A 25,603-nucleotide genomic window follows, 5' to 3' on the forward strand; every position below is an offset into this window, starting at 1 on the left:
AGCCAAATATGCTGGCCGGCGTCGGCTCTGCCCAGATCGCCTTAGTTCAGGGGCGGTGGCCAAAGGAGGAGCTGCTGGTGGAGAGTGCTGTGGAACATCAGGAGACTGCGCAGCTGAGTCAGCGGGAAACGTGACCGCCACAGGACTGACCGGATTCTCAGGTAAGCCTGGCGAAAAGAACGCATTGGTGGGGGGTGTTGCGTGCGGCTCTGTCTGCGCTGGAGCAGCCTTTGTCTATATTAGTTCCCTGGGGCAGGATTGGGCCTGCACCGGGTGTTGTTCTGCTGCGCTAGTGGCTCGCCGTCTAAGCTGGTTGATGTGTCAATGCCACATTCGCCCATCACTGACCTGGACCTTATAAGAGTAGGGTCCAGTTAGTTGCGTGATTTGTCCAAGAAGCTACCTTGGTTTGGCCCCATAGTTTTGGGTGTAGACTGGGTCTCCCACATTAAAGGCCCGTGTGGAGTTGCCTGCAAGGGGGCTTTTCTCCGCTGCATAACCGAGGTGTAGCCGGTCCAGGGTTGTCCGGAGCCGACAACCCATAAGCGGTTCTGCGGGACTTTGCTTGGTGATTGGGCATGAGGTTGTATGCTGTGCCAGGAGGTATTGGGACAGTTTGTCGTGCCAATTCCCTGGCCCCAGGCGGTCCAATGCCTCCTTAGCCAACCGAACAATTCGCTCTGCCAGGCTATTTCTGGCCGGGTAGAACGGGGCCTAAAAACATCTGGAAGGGTGCCGATGTGAACTGGGGACCATTGTCAGTCACCACGTCAGGCAACCCATAGGTCACGAATAGCCTTCCCAGCATCCTAATTACGGCCCCCGAAGTGGTGGATGGCATGAGTTCTGCCCTAAGAACGGGCCGGCGAAATCCAAATGGACTTGTGCCCATGGAGCACGGGGCAGTCCCATTTCCTGATGGGCACAGAAGGGGGAGCCGGTCTAGATTGCTGGCACTGCTGGCAGGTGGCTACCCAGTTTTCTATTTCCAGGTCAATCTTGGGCAACCACACGTAGCTTTGGCCCAAAGCCTTCATGCGCACAAATGCCCGGGTGAGCAGTGTGCAGGCAACTTAAAATTGGTGACCTAAGCTTTGGGGGAGCTACCACCCTATTGCCCCATAACAGGCACCCGTTAAGGACGGACAGCTCATGTTGCTGTATATAATAGGGGTGAAACTCAGGATCTACTGGCCCCTGTGGCCACCCCCTGCGCACCCAGTCCAAAACTTGAGCCAATATGGGGTCTGTGGCAGAGAGTCTGGCAATATTCTGGGAGGATACTGGCATGGCCAACTCTTCAATTAAAAGGACCGAAAATGTAGGGGCAGGGTCCAAAACAGGCGCTGGCAGAGGGCAGCAACTGTGGGCACCAGTGTGCCTCAAGTTTTTTCCTGGCCTATATTATAACTGATAATTATACGCCGCTAGAAAGACTGTCCATCTGGACATTCTTGGAGACAAAATCTGAGGAGTCTGGCGATCCCCCACCAGAAGATCCAAGAGGGGTTTATGGTTGGTCACTAAGTGAAAAAAACAGCCATAAATGTAATCGTGAAACCGCTTTACCCCTGCTACAGCAGCTAGGGCCTCCTTATCCAACTGGCTGTAATTTCTTTCAGCTGCTGAGAGCATGCGCGAATAATAGGCAATTGGGGCTTCTGAGCCATTAGGTAGGATGTGACTCAGAATGGCCCCAATGCCCTAAGGCGCATGCCAAAGTTAATGGGAGGTGATCACTGTATTGCACTAATAAAGATTTGGATGTAAGGATATCGTTAACTGCCCTAAAGGCTTAGGCTTCCTTAGACCCCCAATGTCAGGGTGTCTTGGAGTCCAGGAGCCTATGAAGAGGCTCTGCCAAAGATGGAGTAGGGTGGATGCCTTTGGAATCAACAAATATCCCAAAAATTCTACACTGGGGACCCCTATCCTACACTTTTCTTGTTTTGAGTTTCAGTCCCGCTTGGCGGAAACGGGTCAGGACTGCTCTTAATTTATCGACGAGCTCAGCTTGGTCCAAAGCGGATATAAGCACTTCATCAAAATAGGGTACCACCCCTGGCAGCCCCTGGAGCATCTGCTCCATTAGGCTCTGGAAAATACCCGGGGCTACACTGACCCCAAATTGCAAGTGCTTACATTTGAAATCTCCCCAGTGAGTTACGATGGTTTGAGCCATGGCAGTGGCTTCGTCCACCGGAAGAAGCTGGTACGCTTGTGCCAAGTCTAACTTGGCAAAAATGTTTCCCTGGCCCAAGGAATGGAGCAGATGTTGAACCACTGGCACTGGGTAAGGGTTGGCTTGCAACCCTTTGTTAATGGTGCATTCAAAATCCCCACAAATTCTAATACTACCATCCTGCTTAATAGGTATTACTTTGGGGGATCTCCCAGGGGGAGTGGTCTACTGTTTTGAGCACTCCTTGTGCTATTAATTTATCTAGCTCTAAATCTACTTTGGGCGGAAGAGCAAAAAACACTCTCCTGAGTTCTAGACGTATTGGCGCCACCTGGGGGTCAAAGTTAAAAGAAATGGGGGTCCCATTAAATTTACCAAGCTTGTTGTTAAATACGTCCGCGAACTCACTGGCTAGCGCAGCGAAGGAATCTGGAACAACGGAGTGGATGCCGGAGCACTACCGGAAGGGAAGCATCTGCAATCTTCAGAAAATAGATTTTGAATTCTTCAAACCTGAAAGCTTTTCTAGTAGTGCATAGCACTAGCATTATATAACCAAACAGGCTTTTCACATTGAAGTGACTCAAGACCAATGTTTAGGACAAAAATAGGAAAATATAAGTGAACCCTTAGGTTTAAATATATCTGATCAAATTACTGGGATGTGAAAGGAAATTAGACTGTTCCTTTGATCTATTATAGTTCTCACATACAAAAGTAAATTACTCTGGCACTACATTTACCATTAAGTATATTCTCCTGCTTAAAAAAGATGTAAAAAAATTGAGCATGATTATAAATAGAACTTGTATTAAGATATTCACTGCCTGCTACAATTCTTTCATAATGAATTTGTTTTCTACAATAAATTATTTCTTGGGATTCTTCTGTATTTGCTTTCAGCCTAGTCTCTCAAGAAGCCTACCTGTCAAGCTTGAAGCGTATATGCTGTTGCAATGGCAACCATTAAAACTTATCAACTTGCCAAAGAACCAGCGGGGAGGGAAGGGTGAGATGGAATGCAGGCTCAAGACTTCAAGAGGCAGAGCCATGACAGCCAAGAAAACTTCGGTAAGTGTTTGCCAAGACTACAGACTTTTTCTCATAACAATACAATGACATTCAATTGGACAGTGTGATCTGCACTAATAGGGGGGAGAAATCTATACTGTAATTATGTGGGTTTGCATGGAAATTAGGTAGAGCTGATTTTGCTTTCATAAGTGCTGAAATGATGTACTCAATAAAGTTTTGTATTTTACATTTAGACATCGATGAATCTTGAAGGTGCTCGCTTTGGTTGGGTTCATCAGTCGGAAAGTTGACATTAACATGATGTATATGCTGATTTATTATAACAGATGCTTCCTACCCTATAAGAAAGTGGTTTTAATAAAATTATTTTTAAAATCGTATTTACTTGTAAATATCATATGAAATCATTAATATATTTTGAATGCAATACTCATAACTCCTATTTAGTATTGAATATGGAAAAACTCAAAGGAGCAGGACATGATTCAAGAGTAATTCTGTCCTCTTGTTACAGTGCAAATAAACTATTTTAACTGTTATATATTTGTATATATTTTTAATATTCTATTTGAAATGTTTAGAAAGATACCAAACTTTTCCTTCATGCAGACACTAACAAGAGATTTTTACACCACTCAGCCACAAGTTAGCAATGTCACTCAGTAGATCTGTGACTTATGTGCCTACCGCATATAGCTGTTGTAAGTCCCTGTATAAACATAGAAAAATGAGCTTCAGGTTGGATTCACATTATTTGTTTCTTCAAAAATGTAGAAGGAATATGAATGGCAACATTAAAAGAGGTAAATATGTGTTTGATGCCACTGGCCTTTAAAACAACACCAATACCTTGAAGTGGATTATTTTGTTCCTTTCCATTTCAAATTAAGGTTTAGGCATAACTCAGAAAGGTCACTCTACTGAATCTCAATACCTGAAAGACCAGTGTTTCTTCCTTGGTGTTATTACATGTCTCTCAGCAGTTTTTGATGCCACTGACTATGACATCCAAAAGTTGGAAGCACTATGGTTGTACTGATTCCACTGACTGCTTGAAGCACTGTTTTATATGGGAAGCAGGAACTTGAGAGAACAGTTGTCTGATTCTTGGTTATTCCAATACCATATAAGCGGCTTACCTATCTCCATACTACTATTTAACACCTCCACAGAGTTGTGTGGGAGAGATTACTTTATTTCAGGTGACTATCATCAATAGTCATTCAATAGACTAGGGATAGTCATTAGTAAATAGATATGAATTGGGAAGTCTTCCTCCAGCATAGGTTGGTGGCCCATTTCATTGATGCTCTGGAGATAACTCACTGTCTTGTGGTGGTGGAGAATGGAAAGAGACTTGAAGGTCATTCAAACAAGTGCTACAAAGACACTGAAGGAAACCCTATGCAACTGTGACATCCAGCCAAGAAAAATAGAAGCTGCGGTTGCTGACAGACCCCACTAGCAAATACTTTGCTACAAAGCCTATGCCAGCTTTGAGGACAGATTCTTCCAAAAACTGGTAGAAAAGTATGGGTGGAATCCCATAATAACACCCACAATTATTGTAACGAAGGACTTCTGGTGCTCCCATTGTGCTAGACTCTGTGCTTCCACAATGGAACTGCAAAACGACCTGTGTGTTCATAGATGAACAGCATAACAATGTCTTCTTTGAAGAAGGACTACCTATACTAGATTATATAACACATTGTATAGAATTGCCTTTGAAGATGACCTGGAAAATACAAATGACATTAAATATGGCAATCAGAATGCTAACAGGTAAAAATTGCCATTATAATGTAATACCTATCCTATAACAATAGTAGTTATTGGTGGGTTTTCTACAGTAGCTCAATCTGGAATGCTGGTTTGGATATATAAAACCTTATAGCACTTAGCATCAGAATACCTTAGGTACTATCTCTTCCACATGGAATCTGCTTGTCCTGTACATGTAGATAATGAGAGGATGCTTAAAAGTTCCATCATTATATCAGCTCAGAAGTACATGAACCCAAAGATTTTAGGAAAGGCACAATATGGTTTCGTATATCACAGGCTGTAAATAATTGTTTTGTTTGTTTATTATATAAGCAATAAACTTTAAACATATAAACTTTATGTATAACAATTCCTAGCAACAAAACCATGCTTAGAGGAAAAATGATAATAAATAAAGATTTCCTTCAGGTTGGATTCCGCCCCCCTCCCCTTCCCGGACTTCTCTTTACAAGGAACAAAATGACAATCCTACAATGTTCAGTTGAAAGCTATTTTTGAAAAGCATTATTAAAACTGTAGAAAAGACCTGCAACATTATACTACTAAAAATAAAATTATCTTTATCAAGAAAAGTTAAAGTATTAGATCTATTTTTCCATTTCAGTTCTTGATAGCATTATTTAATGCAAACAGTTACTTCAATAATTAATCTTGTTATCTGCTTCAGCACTGTAGTTCAGATGTCCAGTTCCTGTGAAAGGAATAAAAAATAAATTAAATATATACAAAAGTTTCTAATTTGTTAGTAAAAAGTATTAATCTGCTGTTTCATATTTTTATTTGTTTAGCTTTTCTAAAGCTAATTTTGAATTTCCAAATTTTACCAATGCTACTACATTTAACAACCCTCATAAACTTCACCCAAAAAAACTCTAAAGGGATTGGAAAAACATGGTGTTGTATCATCTTCGAAATTGTATACAATTACTAGGTTTCTGGAGTTTGCTATTAACAATATTTTTATTTCAGTACATTAACTAATTTTAAAATGCAATTTTATACTTAAAGTGGTTCTGATAATAAAACACTATGAATAACCATAGGAAAACACTAAGAACTTATTTGGAAACATTCCATCAGCCTAAACAGTTCCACATTTACAAATATAACAATGCTGTAAAATGTTGTCAACTAAAATATATTGCCCTCAGCTGGGCAATTAATGATCACCACAGGTGGTCATGTAAGTTGGGTCAGTGTCCAACTTTCATAAGAGCAGAGCAGGTGTGGGTTACGACTGCTGCTACTGCCGGTTTGCTCAGGGATGTGTCCCATGTGCGCGCATGCGCAGTACTAAAAAATGCTTTTGCGCATGCCCAGAAGCAAAAAAAAAGATAGCGACCTCTATGGTGCTGCTGAGAGAACCAGTTTGGGAGCGTGGCAGGCCCAAGTCGCTACCAGTTCCAGCGACCCAGGCTGCCAAGTTACTATTGGCTCAGCTTAATGGGTCTGATAAAAACCTTTTCTTCATTTGATTCTGCCTCTAGAAAACAATTCTGCACTAACAGCACTAACCTTTCCTAGAAACAAAGGCAGACAATTTCAAGTACTTCATACTAGTTTAGTTAAGTAGGGTTAAATTGGAGAGAATATGTTTTGTTTAGGCAGATTCACATTGGGTAGGTACATACATTGTCATAATGTTGTTTGAGTAGTTCTGGTGTAGTGTAATGGATAAAACTCAAATCATTGGCCTATATATAGAATTTAAAGCTTAATATTGAATGCGAACGAAGCCATTCTTCCCAACTGCATTTACTACATGAGGATTTGATCATGTTTGTTGTATAAACTATTGTGGCTTGGATTCTACATAATGCTAAGCTTTAATGACTTCATTCATTACCTGCTGCAAAATCAACCCATTTTTTATAAGCTTAGTACCATGTGTGAACACAGGATGGCTTTTTTTCTAGTCAAAAAAAAGGAAAAAGACCATCACTTTGCCCAGCTTAAAAAAAAACCCTCAATTAACGATTCTTTGTTTCTTTACAAGGCTGAGAAGAGAGAAAAAATATAACTCATCTAGCAGTGCCATATTTTAACTGATATACTTATTTGCTTACCCTGTTTCCCTGAAATTAAGCCCAATCGGGCTTTTGAGCGCATTAACTAAAATAAGCCCTCCTCTGAAAATAAGCCCTCCCCAAAAATATTGCAACACAGCAGCAGCCATGAGGTGACCACGTTCACCACCTCCTGTACCTCAAAAATAATAAGACCTTCCCGAAAATAAGACCAAGGGCTTATTTCGGTGATCAAAAGAAAATAAGACCCTGTCTTATTTTCAGGGAAACACGGTATTTATTTGTACATTTAATTTGCAGTCCAGACTTTAAATTGAAAGAATCCCAGTTTTGTTTATAGATCAATAAAACTATTAGTAAGCTTTTAAGTGTGTATTTTTTAAAAATGGCAAAAGAATAATATAGAATTAAAAAATATTAATGTTATTGTAAGGATCTTATGTGTTTTGCTATACTATTATCAATTCAAGTGTCTGTTGGAAGGCTATTAGAAAGGTAATGCTTGATGAAACTGACTTTAATAAACTTTTTTTTCACTGCTTCCCTGTTGCTAAAAAAGAATGAAAAGAAAAAGAAACCTCAGCAGAACCATAAATAACCGAAAGCTATCCAGTTATATTTTCTTCCCTTAGAATTAAAGCCTTTAGCTTTAAAATCTAAGGAAGGAATAATGGCAGTGTAATGCCTTAAAATCCTGAAAAGAAGAGCTGTTCAGACAAAAACAAAGTAAAATACACAAAAAATAATTTCATGCAGCACTGTGAATAGAGATGCAGAGGAGACAAAATGTACTAACAAAGTGATACATTGTTTTCTGATTGCAAGGCTGTTTGCAGGTAAGATAAACATATCAGGCAGCCCCAATGATGTTTCTCACACTGATTCTCAGGAGATGACCATATAGCTTTGATCTTCATCAAAACAAGCAAGTGTAAGATGTTTACTTTTCCTGGCTGGTTCAAATTTCTATTATTTCAGCTTTCTACATTCAGAAACAAATAATCAGGAGTCATGAAATAAACCATAGGTTGAAGATGGAGTCCCCCCCCCCCCCACATGATCGACCTTGGAAGATTATAGCAATAGTACTTAGACTTATATATCGCTTCACAGTGCTTTACATCCTCTCTAAGTGGTTTAGTCAGCATATTGCCCCAACAATCTGAGTCCATAGTTTTACCGACCTCAAAACAATGGAAAGCTGAATCAACTTTTAGCCACTGAGACACGAACTGCCAAACTGCTGGCAGCCGGTGATCAGCAAAGTAGCCTGCAGGACTACATTCTAACCACTGCACCACCGCAGCTCTTGAGATTATCATGATTCATGAGATTATAATGAAACCAAGCTGCTACTCTGACAGAGAAAACATAAATATAATAAATGAACACTTGTATGGTATGTACCATGTTTCTGGTCTTATTTTCTTTTGAGCTGAAAATAAGCACTAGGCTTATTTTCAGGGGAACTCATACTTTTTCACCTACAGGAGGTAGCGAGCATCGGGACTGACAGAAGTGGGAGCGCTGCTACTGCCATCCCCGCCCTCTGTCGACTTGCCTACGGCTGCAATGGTTCAAGTTCTTGGCACACCCCAGCCTCTGCCCACCCTGCCTGCTGCTCCTGGGACACTGGAGCTTGGGTCTTACTCAGGCTGTTGCTACAAGGCAGAGGTGCAGTGTGTCAGGATCAGCTTCCACCCGTGCCTCTCCCCAGGTGCTGATCCTGCTGCACCTGCTGCTGCTGGCCTCATGGGGGGCTCTTTGCCCTTCTGATCCTGCTGCTCTTGGCCTGCTGGGCTGCTCCTTCATGGCACGGGGCAACTCAGCCCAGATCTACAATCTCCGGAGTGCCTTCCCCGCCATCGGCCTGCCAGGGCCCCTTTGCCAGTGGCTGCAGGCGCAGCAACGCCTCGCCCACTGTCGCCTTTGGGCTGCACCCCTCCCCTGCCCTGCGCGAGCTCCATGGCAGCCCTGCAGCAGGACGGAGGAGGGAGAGATCGCTCCTTCCTCCTTTGTGTCACAAAACACCGTCTTCCCTGGCTGAGCCCCTGGCCTGCACCCTTCTGGCTGGAGCAGGATGTATAACTCAATGTTACCTGCAGAAGCTTCCCAGTGCAATACTCTGTGTCAGTTCAGGAGCAAACCTTCGCTTTTCCTGTGCAGGATTGCAAGGCTGGAGGTCTCCGCAGCTTCCGCTGATCAATCCTCATCCTGTCAGGGCTGTCTCGGCAGCCAGAGAAGATGGGGCTTTAGGGTGCAAAAGATGAAGGAGAGATCTCCCCCTCCCTCTGTCACTCCAACGGCGACCAATGGTGAAGGGGCCCTGGCAGGCAGGCGGCGGGGTAAGCACTCCAGAGGTCATATATCTGGTCTGAGTTGCCCTGTGCCAGGCAGGAGCAGCTCAGCAGGGTGGCCAAGAGCAGCACAGTCAGGAGAGCAAGGAGCCCTTGTAAAGCCAGTAGCAGCAGGCGCAACAGGCCCAGTATCCAGGCAGAGGCACAGGAGGGAGCTGATCCCAATGCGCTGCATGGCCTTCTGCCTCGAATGGTAGCAGCAGCCTGAGCTCCAGGCCTGGCAGAGCGCAAACCATGGTCGCCACCTGTTCCAGAGCCATAAGGTGAGCTGCGGAAGAAAGGGGCCCTGAGCTACAAGGTTGCCTGGTGCCACAGGTAGGGCCAGGGCTGGCGAGTGTGTGCCAGAAACACCTCTAGGAGCCTGGAGAGGCAAAACAAGAAATAGCTCCAGGCCCTCACTGACTCAGCCAATCCGCAGGGCTGCAATTAAGGGGCCAAGCCTCTTGAAGTGACTGGGAAGGGAAGGAGTCGCCATGCTCAGTGCTAACTCAGGGATTGCTGTCCGTGTTTGTGAGGGGACATGTGGTTGGGCTGCCTCCTGTACTGGCCACACCCACCCACTTCACAAGGGCTTATTTTTGGGGTAGGGTTTATATCAGGCACATGCTTAAAAATCAAACGGTCTTATTTTTGAGGTAGATCTTATTTTCAGGAAACAGAACTTATAAATCATGCTTACATCAAAACTGTATAAGTAACTGTTACAATTAAAAAAGGCTTTCAATTTCTATCTTTGACACTTATTAGGATAATGACAACTGCTTTATTAGAATTTTTGTAGAATTTGACATGATTTGATTGCAGTGATGGTGTAACTGTCATTTATACAGTCATTTGTATTTAGACTTCATTTTGTGGTCTATTTGTGGAATTCTTGTCATTAACCATAATATTTTTCTTGACAACCATTCAAATTTTCACCCAAAATAATTCATTTACCTACTGTTTCCGCAAAAGTTCTTCTCTGATTTTGTAAGTGGTAACTCCTCTTGCGCCAGCATAACGTAACCGCTGATATTTAGCCTGTATATACAAGCCCTTTTGTACTAAATTTGATCTGAAGTGAGGGCGCCCATCAATAAAACTGTACTGTTGAGGGAAAAAAATCATTTAACAGTTTTCAGAATCTTACCTGAATAATTCTTAATAGAAGAATCAAGAATTGTAAGTGTAAATTGTATTTGTGTAGGCATGTACCGTATTTTTTGGAGTATAAGGTTTTAAAGAGGCAAATTTTTAAAAAGTAGGTAGGTAGATAGAAGGATAGAGGGAGAGAAAGAAAGAGAGAAATACAGTAGGTAGGTAGGGAGACAGAGTAGTTAGGTAGGTAGGAGGGTAGGTAGATAAAGGAATAGAGACAGAGAGAAATAGAGAGAGGTAGAGAGATACAGTAGGGAGGTAGGGAGAGAGAGAGTGTGTGTAGGTAGGTAGGTAGGTAGAGGGATAGAGAGAGAAATAGAAAGAGAGAGAGAGAGAGAAATATAGTAAATAGATAGGGAGAGAGAGAGTAGGTAGGTATAGAGGGATACAGAGAGAGAGAAATACAGTAGGTAGGTAGGGAGAGAGAGAGAGTAGGTAGGTAGGTAGATATTTCCAGGTGTATTTATCCATGTGCTGGAGAAGATAATTGCTGACAATCTGCAGCACCTTAAGACTTTGTTTCTGCTGGCACAGCACTTGATCAATATAATTCTCATCAATCAGTTAAAGAGCTTTCCAAAAGGAAAAAAAAGTTTTTGCATTCTGCAAACCTCTCGAAAATGGCCCGTTTTTCACGAAAATGGGCCTGTTTTTTTTAAAAAGGTGTGAATAGCCTGGGGGGGGGGGGCTTGCAGAGTGCTCCTAGGGGGGTGGGGGGCCAAAAACGAGTAAAACACGGCCCATTTCTTGCAAAAGCGGGCCCATTTTTTGTCAAAAGAATTGCATGCATAGCCTTATGGAGGCTTACAGATTGCTGCTGGTAGCTGGGGGGGGGGGTAAAAAACAGCCGGTTTTTCACTCATTTCTGCCCTCCCTAGCCCCCAGGAGCTCTCTGAAAGCCTCCATAAGGCTAAGCACGGGCATTTTGGTGAAGGGGACGGGGTTTCAGGAGGCAAAAACATGCTGTATTGAGTGTATAAGACGCACCCAGATTTTCAGCCTCTTTTTTGAGGAAAAAAGGTGCGTCTTATACTCCGAAAAATATGGTATGTGTACACGCACACATGCACATGCGCACACACACACTATGGTTTTAAACAAAAATGTTAGGCTTCTGCCCATATTCTAGTAAAAGGAACAAAATGTTTTTTAAAAATTATCCCCAAACCCATTAGCTACATAGAAACATTATTCAAGAAAACATAAATAGGAAAAGAGGAGATAATGTTCCCTTTTATATGTGGCACAACACATATAAAAAATGGGGTTTTGACTAAGTGCCTGCAGTCTCCCTATCCCATTAACAATTATCATGTTCTAACTTTTTATGAAAATTTGTGTCTTATAATTTGAAATAATGAAACACAAAATAATGTTCAGAAGTATAATATTTCCATTAACTTTCAAGAATATGCAGGAATGATGTAGGAATGATCTGCCCCATGAATAATAAGCGGAAATTATACTATAATTATTTGCATACAAAAGTGGCTTCCGAACATAAATCTTATCCTCTCATTCCTGGACATTCCATGAACATACGGGGAATACCTATTATTAATAACCATGACTATCCTGTTCCAAGTGTTGTCCCATGATGTAGTCCTGCCCGTGAAATCCTCTATCCTCTAATTACTGATTATTTAGGAAATCTAGTATAATTATGATAATTATAGACTATGATTTAGCTGAACTAGGTTGGCTTCTTCTCAACATCCTAATGTTTTCCAAACATTATCATGTGCTAACTTTTTAAATTTTTGCTTCTTGTTGGTTTACCTACTGCCTAGTGGTGGGTTTCAAAATTTTTTAGAACCTATTCTGTAGGTGTGTCCTGTTTTGTGGGAGTGGCTTGGTGGTCATGTGACTGGTGGGAGTGGCTTGGCAGCCGTGTTACTGGGTGGGCGTGGCCAACTTGGAAAATGTGGTGAAACTCACTTAACAACGCTCTTGCTTAGCAACCAAAATTTTGGGCTCAATTGTGGTCATAACTTCTCTTTCTTTTTCTTTCTTACTCTTTCTTTCCTTCCTTTTGTCTCTCCCTTTGTCTTTCTTTCTTTCCGCTCTCTTTCTTTTTCTTTCTTTCTTTCTTTCTTTTTCTTTCTTTCTTTTGTCTTTCTTTTTTCTTTCTTCCTTTCTTTTTCCTTCTTTCTTTTTTTCTCTTTCTATCTTTGTCTCTCTCTTTTTTCTCTTACTTTCCCTCCATTCTTTCCTTCCTTCCTTTCTTTCTTGTGTATATCTCTACTTCTTTCTTTCTTCCTTCCTTCCTTTCTCTCTCTCTCTCCCCCCCCCCCTCTCTCTCACACACACATCCCTTCCAATTATATTTGTAGATATATTCTATGAACTAAAACCGGTGCCCAATAAATCCTATGATCACGGCATTCTGTGTCCTACAAGCCAATTCACAGAGCTCCCAATTCAGCCTCTTACCGCTCTGGGGGTTAACCGAATATGGTTAGTCGTCCTGTTATCTCTTGGCCTTGGTTCCCGCCTTTTTAGCAGAACTGCAGAGAGGGCTAATTTCAAACGGCTTTTTTCTTTTTGCTGAAGCCAGATTTATCTGCCATTCGGCGGGTGACCTGGTGGGTGTCCGAAGGTGTTGGGCATGCCACAGAAGGCACACACATTACACTCACACAAAGCTTGCCGCAATGCAAAGCACCTATGTAAGGAGGACTGGATCAGCTGGAAGGCTAGCAAAGAAGCCTGTTTCTTCGCTGCCGTGGCTTACAGAGAAAGGAGGCAGGGATGATGGACGGCGCTCACCCTCTCGCCGCTTTCCTGGCCAGCCACCCAGCTAGGCAAGGCAGGCAGGGCTGCAGCTGGCAGGACGCAGGGGCAGCGGTGGCGCATGGTAAGTGAAGAGAGTGCTGGCCAGCATCACTGCCTTGTTCTTCTGCGAGCCATGGCAGCAGAGAAACAGGCTTCTTTTTTGCCAGCCTCCTAGCTGATCCAGTCCCCCTTACACATATGGTGTGTGTGTGTGTGTGTGTGTGTGTGTGTGGATTTGGACAGGTTACGTGGACGACTGCGACCCACCACATGTTCAATGGACCCGTGTCCCTCCTGGCTGGTACTGGCATCCTGGGAGGTGACACGAGGCTGGCTTCTAGGCCTGGTGAACGCCTCGTTGGGCGAGGGATCCTTACCAACTGCCTTGAAAGAGGCGGTGGTGAGGCCCTTACTCAAGAGGCCTTCACTTGACCCGACGGAACTAGCTAATTACCGTCCAGTCTCCAACCTTCCCTTTCTAGCGAAGGTTGTTGAGAATGTAGTGGCACAGCAATTTCCGCGACACCTTGACGAATCCGAATATCTAGACCCACGCCAGTCCGGCTTCCGACCCGGGCACAGCACGGAGACGGCCTTGGTCGCGTTGGTTGATGATCTCTGGAGGGCCAGAGATAGAGGCTGTTCCTCTATCCTGGTCCTATTAGATCTCTCAGCGGCTTTTGATACCATCGACCATGGTATCTTATAGCGCCGGCCGGAGGGGATGGGAGTCGGAGGCACCGTTTTGCGGTGGTTCGGCTGCTACCTCTCCGACCGGACGCAATGTGTGTTGACAGGAGGGCAGAGGTCGACCCTGAGGCCACTCACTTGTGGGGTGCCACAGGGGTCGGTCCTCTCGCCCCTTCTGTTCAACGCATATGTGAAGCCACTGGGGGAGATCATCCGTGGTTTTGGGGTTGAGTACCATCTGTACGCTGATGATACCCAGCTGTACATTTCAACCCCAAACCACCCCAATAAGGCTGTCGAAGTGATGTCCCGGTGTTTGGAAGCCATCGGGGTCTGGATGTGGGACAACAGACTCAAACTCAACCCCTCCAAGACTGAGTGGCTGTGGTTACCGGCATCTCGGTTCAGCCAGTTGACTCCATCACTGGCCATAGGGAGCGAACAATTGCCCCCCGTGGAACGGGCGCGCAATTTGGGCGTCCTCCTAGATGCCCGGCTGTCAATGGACGATCATGTGGCAGCCGTGGCAAGGGGGGGCGTTCCACCAGGTTCGCCTGGTGCGCCAATTGCGCCCCCTACTGGACCGGGATGCCCTACGCACGGTCACTCACGCACTGGTGACGTCTCGCCTGGACTACTGCAATGCTCTCTACATGGGGCTTCCCTTGGGATGCGTCCGAAGACTGCAGCTAGTCCAGAACGCAGCCGCGCGGGCTATCATGGGGAGTACTAGGTACTCCCACGTAACACCTCTCCTGCGCGAGCTGCACTGGCTGCCTGTGGTTTTTCGGGTGCGTTTCAAGGTTTTGATTACCATCTTCAAAGCGCTCCATGGCACAGGACCTAGCTACCTGCGGGATCGCATCCTGCCACACACATCCCTGCGACCAATCCACTCTCACAGGGAGGGACTTCTCCTGGTGCCGTCCACCAGGCAATGCCAACGGGCGACGCCTAGGAGTAGGGCCTTCTCTGTGATGGGCCCAACCCTCTGGAATGACCTCCCCCCCGACATTAGAACCACCACCGACTTCCGCTCCTTCCGACAAAAATTGAAGATTCACCTGTTCCGATTAGCTGGCCTGGCACATTCATAACTTCTACCTCCTGGCAGATATATTTTAACTGGTATTTTAGGGGAACTGTTTTTAAATTTAACTTATGGGATATTTTTAAGGGTTTTTTAAAACTATATTTTAGATACTTTACTTAGATGTACAGTTCTTCTTTTAACCTCCTCCATAATTATTTAATTATTCAACTATTTAATAATTTAATTTATTCATGTTATGTATTTTTATGTATGGACTGTACACCGCCCCGAGTCCCTTTTGGGAAAGGGGGCGGTCTATAAGCGCAAATAAAGTAAGTAAAGTGTGTGTGTGTATGTGTCTCAGCCGCCTGGTTTCCAATGGGGGGGGGGGAAGAAATCCATGCAGAGGGAGGAAAAACACATGGATTTCTCCCCCCCCCATTGGAAACCAGACGGCTGTCAAAGAGAAGGGAGCATGTGTCACATAGGCTATCCCCCAACAGCCGAATCCTCCCCTCCTGTTCCTTCTTCAGCTGTTGGAAGAAGCCCACACAGCACAAGCTCCCTTCTCTTTGACAGCCGCCTGGTTTCCAATGGGGGGGGGAGAAATCCATGTGTTTTTCCTCCCTTTCTAACGCATGGCTTTCTCCCCCCCCCATTGCAAACCAGGCGGCTGTCAAAAAGAAGGGAGCGCATGCTACATGGGTTTCTCCCAATCCTCCGCTCCAGCAAAGGAAGTGGGTTGACGTGGCAAGCCTGGTGCGGACAGTCGGGGCAAGCAAGCGAGTGGTGACTGGGCGGGCGGGTGGGGGCAGAGCAGGGGAGGGAGCATTCTGCTACGGGGCCTCAGGAGGCTAAGGTACAGGAAGGCATGCTAAATTTCATGATCGGGTACGTGCGTAAACCCATCCCTACTGCTTCCCCTTTAGCTACATCAATCCAACTTTATATTCCCAAATTCAAAAGGTTCAAATGTTATTGGCTAACGTTAAATACAATCTAAAAGTAAAATTTACAACAATCAGAACATGCTATTAAATATCATTAAAATTTGAGAAAATATTGTTATGTCACACATATATTTAGAGACAATATTTCATAGACACTAGTGTACATACAAAGGTCTCCTTGCAACCACTTCCTCTCTCTTGACTGTCATTTTTCCATCTTAACAATAGAAGAAACAGATTTCCTTTTGTCTACTAGACTCTCCAAGGTTAATGAAAGTCCCACAATCATCCCTTAAGATCCTCCGATAATAGCAACAGCCTGCAAAGCAACAGCCTGCAAGCAGTTTTAGAAGACCGGCTTCCAGAATAACTGTTAAACTAAGGCTGGAAGGCGGGGTCGAAATCATGTCATTGTTGGATAAAACTGATGTTTTGGAATTTACTTTTCAAATGGACAATAACGTGTGTCCTTCATTTATTAAACAATCTATGAGACTATTATCCATACAAGTTAAAAGAGGCTCTCTTTAGTTACACCTTATAATCCCCTTTTCAAGCTCTGAATTCCATTTTTGAGATTTCTTTACTACTAAACAACAAGGAAGAGACAACAAGCTAGAGACAGCCAAAATAAGGAAGTGTGGATACTTTTTCTCATGAAATATAAAGATAAATGTTGTGGTTTTAATCTACTACTTCTAAAATAATTTGTAGCCCTGTATTGTTTTGTTGTGGGTGATTGAAATTTGCCCATTTTTATGGAATCTGATTGGCTAGGAAGAGGAATAAACAAACAAACAAATAAATGTCTTTGATCACTAGAGGGAGCTATGGGGATGCTTAATTCTGAGCTGGAGTCTGTTAATAAGGACATTTTTATGTCGCTTAATGATTCTGTCAATGTTTCAGTTTTGAATTTTAAAAAGTTGTTTCAAATTTAATTAGATATCTACTTTCCTATTGTGAGTAGAAACTCACTAGATTCGTGCATTACAACTCATACCAGATCGTAGGAGATACAGGACATCTTTATTTTTTTAAATAAAGTGCTTCTGCAACAGGAATATTTTCCTAGGATCATAGCACTTTTCTTACTGGAGGAAACTAATTTTTTAAGGAAAATATAGTTCATTCAGTTATTCTAGTTGTAATTACCTTCTATTATCTATGTGGTAATATTCAACTGTGTAACTATATTGTAAAGAGAAAGGTAATGCTACTGATCCAGTAGAATTCCATAAAATTAAAATTATACCTTGATGGGTCTTTGAACTGTTTCAGGATTTTCAATTCGTCTTTTAAATCGATTGGTTGCAATATCAGCATGTGAATTTTCAGTATAATGGTTCTATATTAAAAGAAAATTGCAATGATTGATTGAATATTTAAGCTTTTCAAATTATAAGCCCTGCAAATCCAACATAAAGAATTCTTATTTTTCCTCCTTAACAAAAGCAATAAAAGTAAAAAAAAGTCAGGGTGCATTTCCTCATCTTCAATAGTTTAACACACACACACACACAGAGAGAGAGAGAGAGAGAGAGAGAGAGAGAGAGAGAGAGAGAGAGAGAGAGAAAGAGAAACAGGTGGCTGAATAGTGTAGTGACCAGAGTACCACCTTTGATGAGGGAGACCAAGGTTCAAATCTTGACTGTTACCTACCTTACAAATAGGGGTCCTTAGGCAAAGACCCCCCTAACACATCACTGCCTATACCTTAAATGTGAGTGACATGAATTAGGAGAGTCATGCCAGCGCAGATGAGGCCCTGAGGTTAACAAGATCTCTGTCAGATCTTGGGGAATCAGAACAATCTGACAATAAATGGGCTACTAGAAGAAACAACTGATGGACTACAAAAGATCATCTGGAATTGATGGAATGCTACTACAACAGTAGACCTAATGAGAGGGGATATTTGATCACAGAAAACCTGCACTCTAACTGAGAAACAGGTAGTTACTCAACATTTCAACACAGTAAAGAAGAAGCTGCTCTCACAACTTGACTCAATTCAACAACACATTAGATGGACTACACATTACATCCCAGATTCACAGAACAGGATTCACAGTCCTTATAACAGAAGTAGACACTCAACAGTGAGTTAAGGACTAGAGCTGGATAGCACCCAGCCCAGAAATAATCCAGACCTAATGGTTAAGAAACTAACAGCAGTGGATGAATGTCTAGCAGCATGGATGAACCAGCTGCTAGCAGCAGGCTCCCCTCCAGAGTGACTAACTGAGGCAAGGACAGTGCTGATCAAGAAAGACCCCCATAAGAGAACAGCACCAGTCAACTGTCAGCCAATAACCTGCCTCCCTACAACATGGAAAGTCCTATCAGGCATTATAGCCATTAAGCTATAGGACCAAATGAGCCAATGTATCAGCAGAGCTCAGGGCATTGGAAAAAACACCAAAAGCTCAAAACACCAATTGCTCAAGATAGAGCAGTTGTCCAAGAGTCAAGGTCTAGACCATGGGTGTCCAACCTTTTGGCTTGTCTGAGCTCCACTCAGTGAAGAGGAATTGTCTTGGGCCCATATAAAAATATATTACAGTTTTATAATATAAAATCATATAATAATGTTAAAAGTTTATGATCTTGTGTCCAAGGCCACATGCAACCAGTGGCAATCGGTTGGACATGCCTGGTCAAGACCAATCAGTACAATCTGATACAATCTGAATTGACTACTGGAAAACATGCAACTCATTACACACACATATGAATCTGTGAATGCCTAGCACTATGCAAAGACAATAGGACACTAAGGACCTCAAGAACTCAACATGGGATTTCAACTCGACAGCTCACACAAGTGGTCAAGTGCCGCATATACCATATATATCAATGTCCCCAGTACTATTCTGTATAAATTAAACCCACTCAGCCAGATAATCACAAGGTCTGGATATGGATACAAATTCAAGAGTAGAACTCCATCAGCCAACCTGAATGACATCAAGATGAAGGCTAAGAGTAAATGAAATACACAAATCTACAGTGACCACATTGAGATGTCATTCAGACTGGAGAAGAGGGAGAAGAAAGTAGTTAAGATGGAGGGGTTGAGCTACCAGCAGACTACATTACAGACATATAAACCAGCTAAGTAGCTTAGTATCTGTCAGGCCTAAACCTAAAGATGACACAGCAAAATCTAATGAAGTTTATTTGCTAAAACCTAATGGACAGAATCTTGCCAAACTAAAACTATAAGCTTTGAACCTACTAGATTTATTTATTTATTTATTTTGTCAACTACAAGGAAACAAGTATCAACATAGACATAGACATGGACACAAGAAAAAATGGCACAAATAAATGGATATAAAAAGTAAAACATAGCCATAAACACATTAAATTAGTTCATATAAATGGGGTCAGTAGGGTAGGGACGGTAGGGACGCTGGTGCACTTATGCATGCCTCCTTAGGCATCTCTTATAACTTCAGAGATTCTAGGGTATGAACCCCTTTCCCCCCTCCTCCATCCATCTGTGCAACATCTTAATCTGGGCCTCTCTCACAGAAAGCTCTGTGTTGCCAATTATTTCATTAATTCTTCAGGTGTACATTTCATCACAGTATCTCAGTCACATGGGAGCTATGAGGAGGAGATAAGGAAAACAGCAACATCCAAATACTACCAAAGATCAATACAGGTCCTGAAGAGTCAGCTCAATGGAAGAACAAGATCCATGCTATTAACATTTATACCCTGCCAATCACCATATACCCTACTGGTATAGTAAGCTGGTTAAAGAAGGATATGGAAACTGCTGATGTGAAGAGTTGGAAGCTCTTCACAATGTATGGCGTTTCCATTCCAAGTCTGATACCTAGAGACTGTACACGAGCTGAAAGAGGGCACACATGGCCTAGTGAGTGTCAAAGCCATTGTACTATATGAAACAGCATCCAGTAGAATCATAGAATCACAGAGTTGGAAGGGATGTTGGAGGTTTTCTAGTCAATCCCCTTGCCCAAGGCAGGAATTTTTATTCCATTCCGGACAGATGGTTATCTGCTCTTTTTTCTTGAAAACCTCTCACTTTGAAGCACTCACAACTCTAGGAATATAACAGTAAAACGGCACTCAAGCACACACTAGACGGGACTGATGCTCCAAACAGGTCTCCATCCAAGATATAGTGGCAGGATGCAGAAGCAGGTAGGACCAAGTAGCTGACATTAAATGCACAGCCAAGTAGCTGACATTAAATTGCACAACCAAATAGCTGGCATAAGAGCATAAGAACATCTGCACAATATATCCTGTTTCCCAAAAAATAAGCCCCATCCCAAAAATAAGCCATAGCCTGATTTTGGGGGGTTGGCCTAATATAAGCCCTACTGCACAAATAAGCTGGGAGGGGTGGGCATGGCCAGCACAAGAGACAGGCAGCAAGCATACAGGGACCAATGGTGTCTGGCAGCAGCCACATCCCGCCTGCCCCTTGGCACACCACAGATAAGTCCAAGCACAGAAGCAGAGGAAGACAGGCAGTCCGGACATGCTGTGTGGGTGCCAGAGGTTCGTGTGAAGGCATTGGCAGCAAGCGGAGGCAGAGGCACAGGGGAGGCAGGAGATCCTGATGCCTCGTGCGGGTGCCTCCCCAGCACAGCTGCGGGCAAACCGAGAGACAGTGAGATAGTGGGTGGTGCATTGGGGTCACCTAATTGCTACCTCTCAAAGCGTCCCATTAGCAAGTAGACGAAGCTTCGTCTCCCTCTGGGAGAAAAGTGAGGGGGACTTGGGCGCCTATGGGGGACCTAGCAATTTGCTCCATACCCAAGCGCCCCATAGGCACCCAAACAGTTTCCTTTGGACGGAGTTACCAAACACTTTCTGCTTGGACAGATAAATGACAGAGAGTCTAAGCAATTAGGTCCATTTCAAAGAGTCCCATTTGCAAGTAATGAACTTACAGTGGGCCCATTGGGCCATTTTTCACCCTCCCCAGGCTTTAGGAAAGCCTCCTGAAGCCTTGGGAGGGTGAAAAACGGACCTACTGGAAGTCGGAAAATAGGCCATTTCCGCCCTCCGGAGGGTCTCATGAAGGGCGGAGGAGGCCGTTTTCGCCCTCCCCAGGCTCCAAGAAAGCCTCTAGAGCCTGGGTAGGGTGAAAAATGGGCACACTGGAAGTCAAGAAACGTGCGGTTTCCTACCTCCAGAGGACCTGGGAGGGCGTTTTCACCCTCCCCAGGCTCCAAGAAAGCCATGCACGCATGCGCAGGGGGCAGCGGGGAGGAGGGGTTAGCGTGTACATGCGCAGGTGGGCACAACGCAGGGAGGCATTTAATTACGGGTGTGGGCATGCACGTGCATGCAATAGCGCACGCATGCTTTTGGCACTCGAGGGAAAAAAGGTTCACCATCACTGCTATAGTTGTTCAGTAATAAAATTAATCCTCTAAAACACAATTTGCCTAATAATTGTGCACACAGTATATGTCTACAGATTCTTTAACTACAAATGATATTATGCTTTTCTGCCTTATTAAGTTCTGTTTGAAATTAAAAATAATAAAATCTATAGTCTAATCCAATTTACTCTGTAACAACTCTATTTAGGGTCTGAATTATTTCAAAACGTATAACACAATTTGAAGTGGGTTTTCTTTTCCCAGAAGGAAAGATATGTAATGAACCTAAATCTGTATTTTCTGTATAAATTTTTGTCAAGTACATATTTTTACCTATTATGGTAAAATGGAAAAAAACATTTTTTCTTGGCTTATGATATAATGTGCAAGTAACTAAATATCTACAATTTTTTCCAAAATTTCCAAAAAGAGTCTTTGCATCTTGCTTTAAATAAAGATAAGCCATCATTAAATGATAAACAAAAAAAATATGAATTGTATTTATAATCTTCCCAAGATTATAGGAATCTGGGCAGTGTATAATAGCAAACAAAGCAACAATAAAATCATCACAATGAAAACTGTCAAAATAAATGGAATTGTGAAAGCATTGTGCACAACTAATATTCCTAATAACTTACCATGTATGGTTTCTTAATAAATTTTCTGAAAGGTTGACTTGGGAATCTTGGTGATTTCTGGTATTTGTATGTTTGAGCATTCCGAAGCTTTATAAAGCTCCTATTTTGTGCATGCCTAAACAACAAAATATTTCAGTGTTTATCAATTTAAATAAATGTATTTAAATTATCCCAGTAATATACAATTTTAATCAAACATAATTTATGAAAACTTTCATAAATACTATGTGCAAGCACCGTTAAGTACTGTATTTTTCGGAGTATAAGATGCACCTTCCCCCCCTAAAAAGCGGGTGAAAATTTAGATGTGTCTTATAGACTAAGTATTTTTTGCCTCCTGAACCCTCCACCCGTCACGTTTTCGTCTTCCCCAACCCCTAGAACTACTCTGTAGTGCTCTGCGTGTCCTGTTTTTGCCAAAAACAGACTTGTTTTGGGAGCTCCCAAGCCCTCTGTGCATCATGTTTTCGCCCTATCAGGCCCCCAGAAGCACCCTGCAGGCCAAAAATGGGACCAAAAATGAGTGTGTTTTGGGCAAAAACAGGCCAGGCAGAGCACTTCTGGGGGTTTGGGAGGGTGAAAACGCAACGTGTGGGGGGCTTGGGAGGCCAAAAATGGGCCCATTTTTGGCAAAAACAGGTTGTGCCGAGCACTGCAGAGTGCTTCTGGGGGCCAGGGATGGCAAAAATGTGACATGTTGAGGCCAAAAACTATTTTTTTCTTGTTTTCCTCCTGTAACTTTAGGTGTGTTTTATAGTCTGGTGCATCTTATAATCCAAAAAATACAGTATTTGTACAAAGAACTATACTAATATTTATTCTGTTCTGAAATTTCAGTTTACAGTGTTAAATGTAGCACTGTAAAATAATCTGTTTTAGAAGATTAGTATTTTATCATTATTCTATATCCAATTATTATTGCATACTAAGACATCATAGTACATCTTTATCCATATGAAATGTGGATTATGATACTTCACTAAAAACTGCAAAGGAAAAGAAAGAAAAAGTTACTCAAGCCATAACTTCAAGATGCACATAAAAATAGCACTAGAATGTAATAGTGTGGCTATCTAACTCCAACTATTATTTCTCTTGAGAACATCTACCTTTGTGGGATATTAATGTAAAATATATTTTCATCTTCATTCTTCAGTCTCTGTTTTCTTCGCCTCTCTATGTCATGTCTTAAATCATTTGGGTCCTCTAGAACTCTCACAACATTCTAAAAATAAAATAAATGGATTACTGAATTATTATTTTTATTTTTATTCTCACCTAACTTTAGTATAAGACCAATAGAATTAGAATAAATTCTAATTATTTAGAATAAAATAAAGCAAATAAAGCAAAAAGTGTTACATTTCACAGACATGAATATTTATTTATTCAATTTCTAGTCGCCCATCTCAATCCAATTAACTCTGAGCAACAAACAATATTACAATAATTAAAACCATAAAAACACAAAAACAAGAATTATCATAATAATTACACTGAAATTAACAATGCAACCATGTAATGGGACCCCTAACAGGGCTCCATTAGAACTTACATATTACAGTTACTGCGGTAAAAGAAAGTCTCATTCAACTATTAAAATCAAATTTGGTGAACTTGAAATTCTCAGCCAAATCTACCTCATATGTTTGAAAACAGAATTACATACATCCATTTCAGCTCTTGGGAAGCAATTGGAATAAGAAATGCAATTCAATAAACAATAAAGTTACAGCATTGTTTCAGTAAGATAGGGTTACATGCTGAACAAATAAACATATTATGAAATCATTAAAATAAGACACTTTATTTATTGCTGAATATATATTTTTTCATTAGGAGATAAATATACATACCTGTCCAGACTCGCACGAATTAGCTCGTTTGTTCTGAAGTTCTGCCAGAGACATATCAATCCTCCTAATGACCAAGAAAATAATTTCAATAAGCTATATGGAAAAAAATTAACTACAACAGATAATAAATTACACAAAATATATTTAAATAATGCAACCTGCTGCGGGTCTACTTTTTAAAAAATCTCACGGTCCATGTTGGTCATGGTGCAGGAATGCATTTAGACCATTTTGAACATGAATAGAAAGGGTTGGATATAACTAGATTATAGAAATAATTAGGAAGAGCCAGAAAATGAGCCAAGAAATGTTCTTAGTGGAAAAGACATATACCATATGGTGGAAATATCTTAAGTTTGCAGAATTATTTATTGTTTAATCGACCAAAATGAATTTTATGGGTTGAATAAATTTACCTTACCTGTGAATCTCTGGATCCAAATGCCGTTTAACTTCATTTGCCCCTAATATGTCTTGTATTTTTGAGAAGCGCTCATTTAAAGTTAGGTCAGAAGATTTAAAATAATTTGCTGTGAAGACAATGAAGAAGAAAAAAGCTAATTCTACAAGCAGTAATATTGTTAGCAACTGAAATCTCCCCCCTGAAGATTGTAATATCTTAACCCTTGTAATTTTTAAAGCCATATATTCCTTAATAAAATTGTAATGGTAGTGTACAGCAAACTCGTATTTTATTTCAATATAGCCTACTCAATAATCCTTTCATCTCAAGGGGCCCATATAACCTTTACTACTTAGGCAGCCAGATCAAAGTGCAGAAAGATCAAATTGATATACACTTGTTAAAATTCTCTCAAATTAAAAGTGTGTGTGTGTGTGTGTGTGTGTGTGTCTTCTGTGCCCATTAGTATTCAACGGTGTTTTTTAAAGCATTAATTAGATATATATACATGCATGTACAAAGCCATCATATCTGAACTTCAATTGTTTAAAAAAGTCCCACCACCTCAAATTTAAAAAGTGAAATCTTCCTTGAATTTTTTGGTAGTAATCTCATACTACTTTATGCAACAGCTGCAACATTTCACATGTCTTGGATTGCCTTGGTTAATGACATACAAAATATTTTGATTACTAGACAGTGATGATACCACAAAAAACAGGATGTTTTTCACTTTCTGTAACCACCTTTAACTTGGTGGATAATTGTGATGATTTCCTGAGCAAATTCTTTTGATGGGTTTTGTTCTACCTTCTGTGTCACAGATTTTATATGTTCAAATACAGGATGAAAACTTTCAGGTTTTTTACCCACAGCTACTAGGTCACATGATGTCTGCCTCTCCATGATACGACCAGAAGCTCCCCTGGAATAAATTTAGGAAAGTTAAAAAAATATTCTGTTAAAATAACATTTAAAATATTTGAATAAAATAGCAAGAGAGATTAAAAAAGGTAAATGAAGACTAATCCACATACAAAGATGGAGACAGGTAGGAATATTGATAATTCAATATACACGTGTAATATTTAGAGCATTTGTGTACTTGTGACACCTATTCCTACTTTCAACTCATATCAAATAGCAGTTAATCCCTGAGTTCTTCTCACCCCTCCCTTTACTGTCTCTTAGTGCCCACTTTAGTATAACCAATTAAGTTCATGCAAGATGTTTTCATAACGGTCAGTTCAAATGCAGGTTGGTATGCAGCTCTCTCATTCTTCCAGCTTGAAGCAGCCTCTTAATAAAGTAGAGTTTCTACTTTCTGTTTGCTAAGCATTCCCCCTCC

At 41.8% G+C, this 25,603-nt stretch overlaps 1 protein-coding gene and 1 long non-coding RNA gene across 6 annotated transcripts in view; one reads left to right on the forward strand and one right to left on the reverse strand.

Moving 5' to 3' along the window:
• Positions 1 to 20: 20 nt before the first annotated feature.
• Positions 21 to 3,736, forward strand: LOC309389232. The gene is made up of 3 exons (XR_014174910.1): positions 21 to 161; positions 3,086 to 3,253; positions 3,451 to 3,736. It is a non-coding gene; the product is annotated as an uncharacterized lncRNA (long non-coding RNA).
• Positions 3,737 to 5,289: 1,553 nt separating this feature from the next.
• Positions 5,290 to 25,603, reverse strand: part of BCLAF3 (BCLAF1 and THRAP3 family member 3) — a 42,155-nt gene continuing 21,841 nt past the window's right edge. The window contains exons 5-13 of one of the 5 annotated variants that reach the window (XR_014175080.1): positions 25,002 to 25,180; positions 24,274 to 24,382; positions 23,853 to 23,916; positions 23,106 to 23,221; positions 21,997 to 22,111; positions 17,233 to 17,325; positions 10,329 to 10,478; positions 7,829 to 8,014; positions 5,290 to 5,696 (exon numbers count right to left, since the gene is read on the reverse strand). Coding sequence is in view for 4 of the 5 variants with exons in the window: in XM_081949265.1 (XP_081805391.1) it covers positions 9,394 to 9,634; positions 10,333 to 10,478; positions 17,233 to 17,325; positions 21,997 to 22,111; positions 23,106 to 23,221; positions 23,853 to 23,916; positions 24,274 to 24,382; positions 25,002 to 25,180 (1,063 nt within the window). In the remaining variant the exon portion in view is untranslated. Of the gene's footprint in view, positions 5,697 to 7,828; positions 8,015 to 8,074; positions 9,635 to 10,328; positions 10,479 to 17,232; positions 17,326 to 21,996; positions 22,112 to 23,105; positions 23,222 to 23,852; positions 23,917 to 24,273; positions 24,383 to 25,001; positions 25,181 to 25,603 lie in introns of those variants that run through there. The other 4 variants (XM_081949267.1, XM_081949268.1, XM_081949266.1 and 1 more) reach the window with 4 other exon arrangements.

This window comes from Natrix helvetica, assembly GCF_964273705.1.
Source record: "Natrix helvetica genome assembly, chromosome: 3".
NCBI lineage: Eukaryota > Metazoa > Chordata > Lepidosauria > Squamata > Natricidae > Natrix > Natrix helvetica.